At 40.9% G+C, this 14,862-nt stretch overlaps 2 protein-coding genes across 2 annotated transcripts in view; one reads left to right on the plus strand and one right to left on the minus strand.

The window, feature by feature from the left end:
- Positions 1 to 501: 501 nt before the first annotated feature.
- bmp15 (bone morphogenetic protein 15) lies at positions 502 to 3,260 on the minus strand (the record flags this gene model as incomplete). Its single annotated transcript, XM_079257563.1, has 2 exons — positions 502 to 1,505; positions 2,918 to 3,260. 2 exons carry the CDS (start codon positions 3,258 to 3,260, stop codon positions 502 to 504), a joined length of 1,347 nt encoding a protein of 448 aa, XP_079113689.1.
- A 6,918-nt stretch (positions 3,261 to 10,178) lies between these two features.
- shroom4 (shroom family member 4) overlaps positions 10,179 to 14,862 on the plus strand; it is a 94,891-nt gene continuing 90,207 nt past the window's right edge. Inside the window, exon 1 of the mRNA XM_079258046.1 lies at positions 10,179 to 10,311. Coding sequence (XP_079114172.1) covers positions 10,189 to 10,311 — 123 coding nt within the window. The 5' untranslated portion in view covers positions 10,179 to 10,188. The remainder of the gene's footprint in view (positions 10,312 to 14,862) is intronic.

The following is a 14,862-nucleotide window of genomic DNA, read 5'->3' on the forward strand; positions in this document are numbered from 1 at the left end:
TTTTCTTCTCCAAGACAGGCCAGTAGCAACACAAGCTTTCAAGTCGACCCCTCTTATAAATATGTACAAACTGCAAAGGTACAGATCGTAAACAGCAAATATGTAACTATAGCAAAGCCTGAGTGGTGACATCCCACATGGCTGCCCCCTCACCTATTAAAATATGCCCCCCCCCTATTCTTTACAGATGATTCCAGCTTCAAAAAGTGCTAACATTATCCAAAAGATCTTCCTTCTTATGCGGTTTTTATAGTTGACCTGCAGCCCTGATGTGAAACAGGTCTGGTTTAAAAGACAGGAGACAAAAAACTAAACAAAAGAAAGAGAGAATACACAGCGATTGCCTTTAAAGTGCTTTAACAGGGACTGTAAAGATCTGAAACCACAAGAGCGTCTTCCTCTCAGTCCTCAGCTTATTACTATCCTCCAAGTTCTGGATCTATACGTGACCTGACAAAACTGCCTGGGTCGTTCTCAGTCATTCAGGTCCGCCCGGAGTCCCTAACGACATGTGCACGACTCGGCCACCATGTCCTCCATCTCCTTGTAGTCCACCTTGTTGTTGTGCACCAGCAGCACGCTCATGGGCGTGTACTTGTAAGGCACGCAGGATGGCGGAGGAACGTCTCCGATGCCCCGCTCGTTGATACGCTTCTGGATGATGGCGTGGTAAGGCGAATGGTAGGCGTAGTGGAGGATCCTGGGGCAGTCTCCCTGGCAATATCGAGGGTTGTAGGCTTGCGGGGCGATGAAGTAGTGGCCCCAGCCGAGCTCGCTGAAGGACAGGCGGAACGAGTGGAGCTTGCAGCGGTTTTTTGGCCTGCTTGTTTTGCGTCTGTAGTTGGGTCTGTTGGAGGCGATGGAGGCCGAGGTGGAGGAAGAGGTCGATGATGAGGAAGAGGCAGGGGGAGCGATTTTCAGAGCGTCCAGTAAAGGATCTTTTGGCTCCGATGAGGAGTTCTGTTTGGTGCTGCGGCGGCGGCGAATGGTCGGGTGCCACCAACTGGCTTGCCTCATGACGTTTTCCCCTTCCACGCCAAGCAAGTCCTTCATCCACTCCTTCACCTCCCTCTCCTCCTCCAGGTACAGAAGAAGAGAGGGGGCTTCCAGGTGAGGCTCGCTGCTCCACGGTTTCCTCCCTCGATGGGTAGTCCACCACCACATGGGGCCGCCATCCTCTTCGTCTAGTCCAGGATCCGTGCACCAGTACTTGGCGGTGAGGGTCAAATGACCGCCCTCGCCCTGATCCTTCCCCTGCAGGATGTAAGCACGGATATGTGTGGTGATGTCTGTCTCCGACCACCGCTCGTGGGGCTCCAGGGTGACGAGGCCATCGCCTCCCAGTGAGGTGATCTGAGCGCGGCAGCGTGGCGGCTCCACGGCCTGGATGGGGTCCGAGGTGGGAGAGGAAGGAGATGAACGCAGGTGGACAAACGAAGCTCGGACAAGCTGCTCAGAGGGAAGAGTGTCGAGTTTGTATTGTACGGTGAAGATGTAGCAGAGGTCTGGGGGGAAAGAGACGTACGAGTTATTCAAAAACAGACATCGACAGTCTCAGGATATTTCTGTACTTTGGTGCCATCGTAGAAGTGCAATTTGAGCTAATACTTAGCCTCAGCTTCCTCCCACAGCGCCACCTTCTCTCTTTCTGGGAATAGCAGTCAACTTGTAACCTTAATGATGTCACACTGGAGGCAGTTTGGAAACCAAAAACTATACCGACACATCTACGTAAAATCAGCTATTTCCCAGATGGGTTCATGCTGTGCCGTTTGAACGAGCCGGATCCAAGAACGGACTCTTTGTAGTGAATACGAGTCTCTCCTTCCTGTCAGAGAGCCAACTCCTAAAACCTGCTGGGACTCCTCAGTTTGGTACAATATGGGGCCAATCACGAGAGAACGAACACTAGGGTCCTACTTATGTGGAAGAAGGGGAGCAGGCTCTCCGAAAGAGAACACACCAGGTACTCTGGAAAAAACAGCTGTTTTTTTTTTTTTAATTTAAAAGTTGTCGCGGTCAAGTGAAGAAACGAGCGAATCTGCAGCGATGCGTTTAGAAACATTACAATTCCCTCTGGAACGAACCACTTTTCATCAAGACTGGCCTTTATAGTATTCGTTTGTTGCTATTATATGTATTGCTTACCAACACATAAACCATAATTAGTAAAATCAGACTAAAGAAGAAGCTCTGCGATGCGAAATGACGAGTTATCTTCTAAAAAGGAAGCCAAGCCGAAAGTCCGACCTTGAAAAGAGCAAGACCGTCCCTTACGGTGGCTGAAAACTTTTGCTCTTACTCAAATTAAAGCCTCTCCCTGTGATCACATCACCAGAAAAATCACTTTTCAGTTTGATTTTTTTTTTTTTTAATCCCTGGAAGTGCTATTTCAAAAGTAAGAACAAATATTACAGTTTCAGTCATGACTGGCTTTAAGCTTCACAAATATCTCATGAAATAAAATCGTTCCAGTTTAAACTGGATGATTTAAATTTAAAACCTGGATCAGAATGCACACGCAAAGCAAAAACCACTTAGGCCTATGATCAGAAAGATAACCCACGACTCAAACCATTAAGCAAAAACTCTGGTTTTATCAAATAAAGGAAGTTTTCCTGATTTATTTAGACCGGGGGTGTCCAATCCCGGTCCTAGGACCACTGTCCTGCATGTTTTTCCTTGCATCCCTGTTCCAACACACCTGGCTTCCATTAAATGGATCCAACAACAAAAGAAGTTCTGCACAATGACTGATTGTTGAGAGTCAGGTGTGTTGGAGCAGGGACACATGGAAAACCTGCAGAATTGTGGCCCCTTGAGGACCGGAGTTGGGCATCCCTGACTTAAGTTAGTGGTTTTAGTAAACGTGGAGTATTTCCGGGGATCATTTAAAGAGAAAACGTGCTTGTTTCACCTGCTGAAGAGGGCACGAGGCGCACCGACGACGCTGCAGGTTTCAGCAGGCGCACCGTGTTAGAGCCGAACTTCCGGTGCTGCTTGGGCCTGCCGTCCGGTTCGGCCGCGCTGCGGTACAAACTGAGCATAAACTGCAGGTTCTGATCCACTTTCTGCTCGTCGGTCAGCGGCCAGTGGTGCGCTCCTCGGTGCTTCGCGCCCTGGTGGCTCCGCCGGCTGCGCTTCAGCGTCGCGTGCTTCCGCCCGCGCGCCACTCCGGCGCAGGTGGAGCACAACAGGTAGATGAAACAGGTCAGGGCGCAGACACGCAGGAAGCTGGGTTTGGCGCGGGTCGCCGTCATGTTTTGGTTTTAAAACCTCTGGTGCTAGCAAGCTCCACCAGCGAGGCTATAGTTGGCGACCATCGTCCTCACGGCGCAGGGCGTGACTTACAGGCGCACCTGATGGCGGGCCTTTTTGGACATTTCAGCTCACTTCCTGCTGAAATTGAAGATCGCGCCAATTAACCCCTCGGCTGTGCGCGAGCAGCCAATTGGAGCGCGGGAAGCCACGTGACGAGATGCGTAAAGTTGCGTAACAATGGAGACGCTGCTGGCAGAAAACCGATTAGTTAAAGCAGTGTTTTTCAACCTTTTCTGAGCCAAGGCACCCCTTTTTTTTTACTGAAAAAAATCACAAGGCACACCACAAACCAAAGTCCATATGACTAATATAAAGTCCATCCCATCAAATCATCTTGAATAGAAATCAGGTAAACAGAAGAAGGAATTTTATTATCTTTGGATGGGACCTGTTTGGATGAACACAGAGCTGCTTTTTAGACCAATTAGGTGAAATTGGGTAATTTCTCAGGGCCACACTTGATAATCTCTCACACTAGCGTGCCACGGCACAGTGGTTGAAAAACACTGAGTTTAAGCATTCACAAACATCTATCTATACCCCTATAATCAGGGCCGGATAAAAAGTGCCCAGGCTCAGAGTGTTCCAAGGGCCCCCTTCCCCACCGCAACATTGTGGAAATTGTGAATAATACACGACATTTCTAACATCTCTCACCAATGGTACCTACAGCAAAACACTAGACACTGTGGTGTAACTATCTGGCTTTTATGTACATTTTGTTTCATGTCCAAACTGCTGTTGTTTGCCCTATGCGGGCACCACGTGGGCCCCAACTGGGCGTAGGCCCCTGGGCCTGTGTCCATAACACCCATTGGATAATTCAGCCTTGCTTAAAATCCAAGTATATTAATCATTTTTGCCTTGTTGGCTTCAAAAAACTATTTTCTTTCTCCTAACCTGAGTTGTGTTTGGTATTTTCATTTTGTTGCATCTCTTTTGTTTAACTTTTTTTAAAATTATTTTTTGTGATGACCTGAGATTTTCTTTTGTTCATTTTTCACACAAAAGCAAAACTAACTTTCTGTTTGAGTAGCAGCAGAAATGCTTTGGTCAAACTGTGAAATGTCTAATAAATGTAAATGTCAGTATATAAATAATGGCAGGTATATTTAGCCGTTATACTTCTAGGTGCAGTTATTCTGCAGGATAAACTGACATTTTAATTGTCACAACAGGAGAAAAAGCCACTGTATTAGATATTCTGTATATTTTAATGATGCTGTTTGACAATTAAAAACATCAATCTGATATATTGGGGAAAAAAACTAACATGATTGTAATTTAGTTGCAATCAAAGCTAAATATCGGGGATCAATACTTTAAAGTGAATGTAGAAGCACTAAATACAGATGTTTACATCCAGTAACAACATGTTAAACACATGAACTAAAATGTGTCTTCGGCTGATCTTTTATAGCTGGATGATGATCAGAACTCAGTTTATTCATGTTATTCTGGCGCCGCCTGGTGGTGAAATGGTGGATTTACAGCTGAGATGGATGGAAGACAGACTTTTTTTCTTATTTTCCTTTTTCTGTTGAATTAAAAAAAAGAAATTAATGCTCCCAAAAGCTACAACCATTATATACTTTTTAAAATAAACGTTTCGACTTTATTTGTTTATTTTAAAATAATTTTTTGACCTTTTTTTTTTAAGTGTTTTTTTTTTTAGGGAATGTGAAGTTTTAAAAAAATTTCGCAGTATTTGCATACAGTCACAGGACACCCATGGCTTTTATTGTTGAAACAAATATATAAATACATATAAAGAAAATGGTATTGAAAAGACAGAAAATAAAAAAAGCAATAGAAAAATAAATAATAATAAAAAGAATGAGGTTTACCTGGCAGCATGACCTTAAAAGGAGTAAAATAATCTAAAAAAAAAAAAGGTTGCCTCTTACCAAAAAATGTATTAGTGCTGCCCGTTATTTTATTGAAGGCCTTATATCAGATAGATAGATTGATTATTTATCTCACTGGGGGGAAATTATTCACCACCAGATCAACTAAGACAGCCAACAACCAGCATGGCCGTAACACCACAGTAAATAAATAATTCTTCCATGAAAGCAGCAAATGATGGTAAAAATAAAGAAAAACTAAAGACCATCATTAAAAGTGTGAATAAAAACCAAATAAACCAATTAAAATCCAGCAGCTGCAGGAATAACAGAACTTCTCAGTAGAGCGTTCAGTCGCTTGCTGCAGATCAGTGTTGCCAGGTTTGCTTATTATAAGCAACTTTAAGCTTGTTTTTTTTTGTAAAGTTGCTTAAATATCACCAGTCGCGGGTTGCAGTTTTTTAGGCTTGTTTTCAAAACACTGGTTGCTTATTTGGACTCAACTTATTTGCTGTATGAACCATTTCTGAAATCTTTCTCACTTATTCACAGTTTATCTGTTTCTTGGATCTGTCCAAAAAACCCATTTCCTTGGTGAACATGCTGGCCCAAACCGGTCTTGTACCATGAAGTGATTGTCTGCCTGAAACTGGAGGATATATATATATTTATATACATATATGTGTATATATATATATATATATATATATATATATATATATATATATATATATATATATATATATATATATATATATATATGTATATATAAAAACAACATCAAGTTTAACAATAGTGTCACAATTTCTTTCTCTGAGGGACCAAGTCGCTTCTTTTGGGCTTGTTTTCATCCAGCTGGTTGCTTGTTTTTCTCACACAATCTGGCAACACTGCTGCAGATGCATGGTGGGTAGGATGGTCTTCAGAGTGCAGTACTGTTCCCAGCTTTCTGCAGGATGACCTGAGCTGATTCTGGGATAAATCCCACCACTGACGCAGCCCGATGAAGCTAAAACCTTCTGAAAATATGTTTTTGTTTTTCTGGAAGCTTCACAGAAATCAAAGCTTGCACGTTTTTAGATCTTTGCAGCACGTCACAATTTCCCCTTTAATTTACATAGTTAGTCTTTTATAAGTGTCTCCCATGTGAAAGCGACCGTCAACGTCAAAGGAAATTATGGAGTTTAGACTTTCTGAGGAAAAAAAAGGTCAGAGAGGGATTTGACCGAATCACATCCATGTGATCTGGACGAACAGCGACGTGTCTGGGCTTGTTCACGTCCCTCTTCCTCTGATTCTCTATCTCCTCTCATACTTGTCCTTTCTCTTGAGACATGCAAAGATAGTGACACACACACACACACACACAAGTTGTGCTGCAATGTGGTGGCATTCCACAGCAGTGATTATCAACAATCTGAATCATTTCAGTCTGCAGAGAGACTGTGGGAAAACGCAGCCTGTAGGCGGCGAGAACTACGCAGACAGGAACGTTTAACACGTTTCATTCCAGTGGAGCACCAGGAAAAACAATCAGGAAAGAAGCAAAGCCTGTCTTTAAATCAAAACCTGACTTCCTACAAAATACACATTTTACATTTCAGCCTGTATGCATTTGTGTTTTTCTTGTTTTTCTTGTTTTTTTGTTAAAACAATTTAGAAAAGAAATACTTTAAATCCATTTTCCATTGTGAGGAAGCTGTTTTTCTACAGGGGAGGAGCTCATCTTAATGATGCTGCACTTCTTTTCAGGGAATTCATCTTTTTATTTATTTTCTTCTTTATTTGATAGGGAAAATATGTTTCATGAATCATGTGACACTACAGCATCTTAGCCAAGGCTAATTCTCAACGCAACTCTCTAGTTCAGCTTTTATACTAAACACAGACGGCGGTAATTCTTCACAAGACACAATAATGCAAAAATCTTCCATTTATGTGACATGCATTCAGTGTATGAATGGAGATTCTCTTTATTTTTTGGTAAAGATGCCATTTTTACACTTTGAGTAGGTTCAGAGACCTACAGGGACCCGAGAAAACACAAGAAGAAAACAAAAACAGCAATTTTTCACAAAAAAAACAGCAAATCAAAAACATATATTCTCTGAAAACACGATATATGAAAACATATCTGCTAAATAATAAAGGATATTTCCAAAAACTGAAGCCAATTTTCATAAAACACAAATATAAAACCAAACCAGCATCTTAGGAAAGAAGCCTGTAAAACACAAGGTTGTGGCAGGAAATGTTTCAGAAAACAACAGAAAAGGCAACATTTCACAATACAGAACAAGAAAAAAACAAACAAAAAAAACTTTATTTGATAGATTAAGATATTTTTAAAAGCAAAGTTTACATCATTTTTTAAAACGTCAAGACATTTTAGCTTTCATAAAAAAAAAGAGTAGAAGCAAGATTTTCAGAAAACAGAGTACAACAACAGTCACAAAAAATACAAAAAATATATGACAAAAAATACGACGATGAATACAGGATAGAAAAAAGTCTAAAAAAAAATAATTAATTATTAAAAATAGTGCGAAAAGACTTTATTTTTAAAAACAAACATTTCAGAAAATCCAAAAACATAATATTCAAAGCAAAAATCCAAGAACTGTTTTAGAAAACACAACAGAGAGGCGACCTTTCAGGAACCAGAAGAAGATGCCAGAAAACATTTCAGAAAACAGAAAACGCAACATTTATGGAAAATAACATCAAAGGAGGCGGCATTTTTAGAAATACAAAACAAAAAAGAACAAAGGAAAAAGGCCTTAAAGTGGAGATAAATGTTTCATAAACACAAACCAACCAGAAAACAACTATTCAGTTGTAACAAAAGCAGTGTCTCGATAAAAAAATCTAATAAAAATATTTAGAAAATTCTTCATTTTATAAACAGAAAAGACTACATATGAGGAAAACATTTCAGAAAATACAACAAAAAACAAAAACAAATGCTAAATTCCAGAGAACTTTTTAGAAAACTCCATTTCACAAAGCGACAAAATTATTGTCAAAATAAATATAAATAAATCAAAGAGTGATACGTTTTAGAAAGGAACAAAGACGTTTGAGAAAAAAAATCTGAAAATACAAAAAAAAAAGCAAAATTGCAAAAACATTTTACTGTTGTTGTGTTTTGCACGATGCTTTTGCCCCTTCACACCACCCTCATACACTCTTACTGACTATCCAGCATGTTAACAAAGATGCATCATGTTAAACTTCCACCATCCAAAGACATGCATGATAGGTTAATTGGTCACTCTAAATTGCCCCTAGGAATGAGTGTGAGCGTGAGTGGTTGTTCGTCTCTGTGTGGCCCTGCGATGGACTGGTGAGCTGTCCAGGGTGTACCCTGCCTGTCGCCCAAAGCCAGCTGGGATAGGCTCCAGCTTCCCCGCGACCCTGAATTGGAATAAGCGGTTCAGAAAACGAATGAATGTTCTCACTGATTTATCTAACCATCAGACTGTTAAAACTCTTTCTTAGTGTGAAATATTGCTAACAGAGGTGCTAAAAAACTATGATTACTTACATGAAGGTAATTTAATTCACCCAGGAATTCTTCCTGATTAACTTTATAACTCCAGTCACTTAAATAAGTCATGTCACATCACTTCATCTATTGCACTGCCAATTTGCATGGTTGTTCGGATGCTACTCTTCATACTGTACATATCTGCATGTCTACATACAAAATGACTTTTACCTTTACTTTTATTATATATTTTTAACAAAAACAAAATAAAAGTATGTATATATGTTCATTTCTCTGCATGCCCTTACCTTATTTGCAAAATATTTGTAAAAAAAAAAAAAAAAAAGCAAAAAAAAAAAAGCTGTATTTCTACTTTTATATTATTAGTCAGCATTTTTATTATTATTTTATCATTCAGCACCTTATCACCGAAACATGTTTCTAGTCTGTGAATTGTTCAGACAATTCAGACAATAAGTCTTTCTGATTCCGATAGTTGCTTTGTGTAAAACCTTTGTTTATCTTGTATATTATGTTTATCTCATAAGAAGTTAACGAGAGAAATCTTAACTTTTTTTTTTACAGTGTTTTTAAACATAAATATAGGATTAATATGGGTAATTTTAGATATCATGAAACAGTCAGAATTGATGTGAAGATTCAACCAGTTTATAAAAGTGTGTCATTTGTACCTAAACTAAGCTAAAGAGCCACAGCTTTTTTTCTTTTCTCCTTTATTGACATTTTGTACACAAACACAGGGCATTTTATGCACTCAATTGAAAATATTTTGACATAAAGGCACACATTCATAGTCATCAGAACAGTTGTCATATAACATTAACAGAAAGTCCAACTTTAAACTTAAATTTAAGTAAAAGGAATAAAACAAATAAAATTTAAAAAATAAATGTGATTAAATAAAAAGGAAAAACAAATAAATAGTTTAATAAAGAGCCAAGGTGTCGAGTTTCAACATGAACCATCATTCACCGGTTATTTAGCTGTAGTTACAGTCCGACGCTACTACACAGTTACGGCTAATCCTATTGGATAGCGCCTGACATTGGTCTGCATTCATGTCAATCACATCGCTACGTTTGAAAAGTGGGCGTGGTCACGCGATCACTCGGGAAAAGTTTTCCAAAGTCCAGAAAGTTTTCACAAAGTTAGCGAAAGTAACACCGGAAAGGCTTGTTACAGGTACTAAAAAAAAAGCTATTTTAAATGAATTATGGTAGAAATCTGCCGATTTACAATAATACAGAGAGCCTTATTTGTCATTTTAATAGTTTGATGACTGTTTTAAGCAGGACTGGAGCGTCAAAAAATGTTAACGCTGGAAGTTTTGACCGGAAGTAGCACGCGGCTGAACTAAAACTTTTTGCCCTCCCCCTCTTCCCCTCATTCACTCCGTCCTTCCTTCCACCTCCCAGTCCTTGTTGATGGCAGAGCGGTGATGGAGAAGCCGAGGGACCGCTAGCAGTCTGGCTGAGGAAGCCGAGAAACAGGAGGGCGAACTGGGAGAGGATGGAAACCATTGAGCAGCTCGTGTCTTTCCACCACATCCAGGTCCAGTTAAGCGGGGGCGCGCCTTGGGGGTTCACGTTGAAAGGAGGGCTTGAACACGGCGAGCCCCTCATCATCACTAAAGTGAGTCAACTTGATGTTTAATCTGCACGTGCATGGGGAAAGGTGAAGTTTGCATGGCCCAAAATAACCAAACTGAACGTTTTCAGGGTCTAAAATACCATAAAAGGGTTTATAAGTTGATTATTGTGGAGTTATACTTTGCTTGTATGTAATATTGCTCATATTGGTGGTTTTTGGGCCATATTAAATACACTTTAGAACCTGTGATTTGCAAGGATGCTGTAACAAAAGTGTATCAAATGAATTGTGGCGAGGTCCTCTTCCATCCATGCAGAGGCACCATATGGGGGGAAAGTTAGGAAGACTCTAAGGGCCCCAGGACTTGATAAGGGCCCAAAGTGATGTACAAACTATGTAAGAAAAGCATTAAACCTTCATTAAAGATAATAAATATTTTTTTAAGGTTGTCATAAATATAGCAGTAATATAAACGGATAAATCATTTATATTGAAATAACCTGGTTAGATGTATGCACTGTGATTTAGCCCTTTATAGGGCACTCAATGAAATACCTTCAAATGAGAACTTTTAACCTAAAATTGTCCTTCTGGTGTGAACCAAGACCTGCATTCTGTTGTTACATTAACAAAAAAAAGTTTCATGCTGAATATGAAAGGAAACAAAGTGATCAAAAGTAGTCACTTGCCCCATAAAGGGTTAAAAACAGCCCTAGGTCTTTATTATTCCCATGAAAGACTATTTTTGATTGGCTTGAACCAATTGAAGCAAAAACAAAAATCTAAAATTTGCAATCCAGTGGTGGGGTCTATGCTATTGTCTTCCATAGGGGCCCAAAATTCCTGGCGGCGCCCCTGCATCCATGCATGCTTTGGTGAGTTTTTGGTGGGATTGCTTGGGGAAAAAAAGGTCCTAAAAACAAGATATGGGCAGACCCTCTTCTTTCTTTTCCTCATTTTCTGCAGAGAATAAAAGTTAATTGTCCAAAGCTAAAGCAAATATCCGGTGACGGTTGGTTTGTCAGCTGTCACTGTCTATGAACAAGAAGCTCCACTTAATCTAATGCAGCGTTCGAGTTCCCCAACCTATAGGTCAAAAGGTCCCTCCCCAGGGGTGCTAAAAGGGGTTCCCATGGGCTTATCAGACGAAAAGAGGCTCTGTTCATGTTCCTGTTACTTCATTTAATGCAAGGCAAAACGCCCATGTGCTGACAGACGGCTGAGACCACTTCACACGGCCGGGTTTAGGGCAGATAGGATCCAGTGGGGTGTTTGTGGGATGTGGGAATTCTTGAAATGAAAGATGGCAATTCTCTGAAGGGACATTCTTCGACTTTCCACGTGCTTGTTTATCACGTGGCTTATGAATTAGTTTGTGCAAAAAGGGTAAAGTTTCCCTTGCAGCATCTTCATGCTGGAGAGTTAGAAAACAAGGAAAAGTGTCTTTGAATTACTGCAAGTAATATTTGGTGTGTGTTTAGCTGGAGGCGGGATTCTGTTTATGTGTGTGTGTGTTGGATCAGGACAAGCAGCCTGTCTCTTGCCCACTCTGTTGAGAAGTCGCAGCGGTGTTGGTGGTGTAAATGTTGGCTGGTGTTGCATCTAGATTCACCAAAGTGGGGGAATGGAAAAGCATGGCTCAGTCATTTGGAAACACACACACACACACACACACACACACACACATTGAGTCACACACAGTCACATAGCCTCTGGGAAAATGTAACTGGGATTCTGAAAGAGATAAAAATGAAGTAGTGCTCTATGGCTGTTTTGTGTGACTGCTCAGGAGGTGACTGAGGTTTGGAGGAGCATTTCAAAATGATTAAGGAGAAAGACAGAAGGTACAATAGAGGTGTGTGTGTGTATGTGAGAAAGACTTGAGTGTATAATGAGTTTCAGGTTGAGGAAAAGCCAAAAGAGTTTCCATCATCCAAGACTCTATGGATCACCTCAGTATGTCGTCATAATCCATTCATTCATGAGTGAATACAGCACATGTTCTGAAACAGGACCAAGGGTTGTAGTTGGAAAGCTTAATCTATAGGACTATAGTTAGGGTACATTCAGATCAGGATAGTCCGCTAGACTCAGTCCGGGGGACTCGGCTCAGGTGTAGGGGAGTGTATCTATGCGAACCAAAACCATGTTCACGCTGCACTTTGGTCAAACCATAGACCGTATATAAAAAGATGGACGGAACCTCCATGACGTCACCCATAAGGTTTCTGAAGAGCTTGATTCCATTTGACTTTGTTGTCTTTTTGAGTGAAAAACCGCCATACTTCCCTTAGTTTTGTTGCTGTTTTCAGCATCCGCTTCAGTCTGTTGCTTCTTCAATAGGTGGAAATTCCAGCAGAAACGATGCTGTAAATGTTTCTGCACAGCGAAACGTAACTTTTCCCATCCCAAACGGTTTGTTGGCTCTTGAAAATAGTCATCACGACATCACTATTCTGATAAATGGATTAGTCGTGCACATCTCTTGTGTAAGCACACACTGATGTTTGGTGTGTGTTAATTACCAAAAAAGATTGTTTTTTTTTTTTTTTGGCCATTTTTGTTTGAACTGACTCAAGTAAATTTTTTAATGAAGCATTATTTGTTCAGAGTTGTCTCTGCAGCCTGAGCGGAAATGAACCTATGTTGGGCTGAGAGTGATGCAGACAGATATCTCTGGTAAGGCATACAATGGCTCTGAAAAGGACGCCATTCTACGGCCATCGCCAGCCCAGAGACAAAGCAGCGGTGGATTATGGGTGCATTCATATCAGCATAGTCCGCTAGACTGTTCAGCTGTGGAGTGCAACATTATTCCAGACAGATTTTGCTTTCACGCTGCACTTCTCAAATGAGTCAGACCTTTTTAGAAATGTGTTTCATTCTCCACCAGAGACCAGAAAATATGAGCTGTATCAGGTCCGAGTGGTCTTGTTGATTCGATTTCTGCGAGAACTTTGACCAAATTCGTCCACGTCTTACCATGAGCGGCTTCTCCCATCCAGAGACGCCCATCGCCCCACGTGCGTGCAGGTTTTGGTTGTTTACAAGCAACACTTTGTGTTGTAGTCTGCTTCCTGTACTTGGTCCTCTTGAAACGGACCAGGACCTGCGTTTGTTGGCAGACCAAGCCCGGTTCTTTGATCCGAATCAGAATCTGTTTCCGTATTCATGATACTCCAAAAGAAGCGGGCTGTCCCAGCGAACGGACTCGTACTGGACTCAGACAGGCTGGTCTGAATGTGCCCTGACCCAGACCCTCTATCCCACCTCTGAATTTCCAAGCATGGCATTCTTGGGCAATTCGGACCCACAAATAATTCTGTTGTGTCGGCTTTCTTTTGTGTCATGTCTGATTAGTTATGGAAGTGTTAAATGTTCTGTATCTCCTCTTTATTTACATGAATTATTTCACCGAAAGATGCCTCAACTTTTGCTTCTCCTGGGAGATCCTGTAGCATTCCCAGGCCAGGTCGGGTACATAATTCTTCAAGCCATGTTCCTGATTGATGCCTAAGGAACTCACTTATTGTTCAGAAAGCTCATAAGTTAATAAAAATCATCTCCCTAAAAATTTACATCATAATTACAAAGAGGAAGAAGTTTATATTTTACAGCAGTGTCTCTCAACAAGACTGAGTTTGGGCGCCGTTTCTTTGGGGGAGTTGTGCACATGTGTGTGACTGCCAGTCGCCCATTCAGGATGGCCATGTTTCTGAAGACTTTGTGAGAGTGTGTATGCTGCAGGAGGGGGGAGGGGTGGCCTCTCCAGCCTCAGACAGCACAGGGATATAAGCCATTTGGTCAACATTCCTCCAGGAGCATAACTAATTACTACCGTGAAGCGCAGTGGGTGTGGAGATTTGATACACACAATCCACAGACTGGAATACTAGCTGCTTGTGGCGGATCATCAGCTGTGTGATGACATGGTGAGGGTAAAGTTTGATCTGCTCAACATGTTAGCCAGTCATGCATTAGCACAGTTGATCAGTGAGGCATGTGTTGTGGTCAGACATCGGGTTATCTTAAAAATGTGCAGTTTAGGGGAGCAAAGGAAGGATGAAGCAGCGAAAGAAAAAAGTAATTATGAACTTTTTTTTATCCAGGAAGCTTTGGGTACGTCACAAACTCCACCCTTTGTGTTTATGAATCATTGCACCCAAATATCTGAATTAAAAATCTGTAAAGTAAACAGGAACAAATGCAACTCAGAAAAAGATGGAAAACTATAAGCAACTGAAAACAATGCTTTAATTTGTCACATGACCTACAGGTATCCATGTGGAAACACCTTTTGGTAGACTTTTTCCAAGAAGAGAGCTCATCTATGTTGCTGTTAAAACAGACTTTAAATAGACTCGTAATTCTGCCTTCTGAATGCATGTAAAATAGAAATGCATGCTACCGACTCTGTGCAGAGCTGTTGGTGGTAGCCATTGAGGATTTTAGGAGGTGAAAGTACGCGTCGAAACCAAAGGGCAACCTCCGGCGGTTAAAAGTGAAGCCTATGATGAAGTACATAAAACTGCAGTTCCCCCTTCATCCACTAGGGGCTGCAAAACAGAGCAAATATCCATAGACTCACATGTT

The sequence above is a fragment of the Telmatherina bonti genome (genome assembly GCF_933228915.1).
Source record: "Telmatherina bonti genome assembly, chromosome: 18".
Lineage (NCBI taxonomy): Eukaryota > Metazoa > Chordata > Actinopteri > Atheriniformes > Telmatherinidae > Telmatherina > Telmatherina bonti.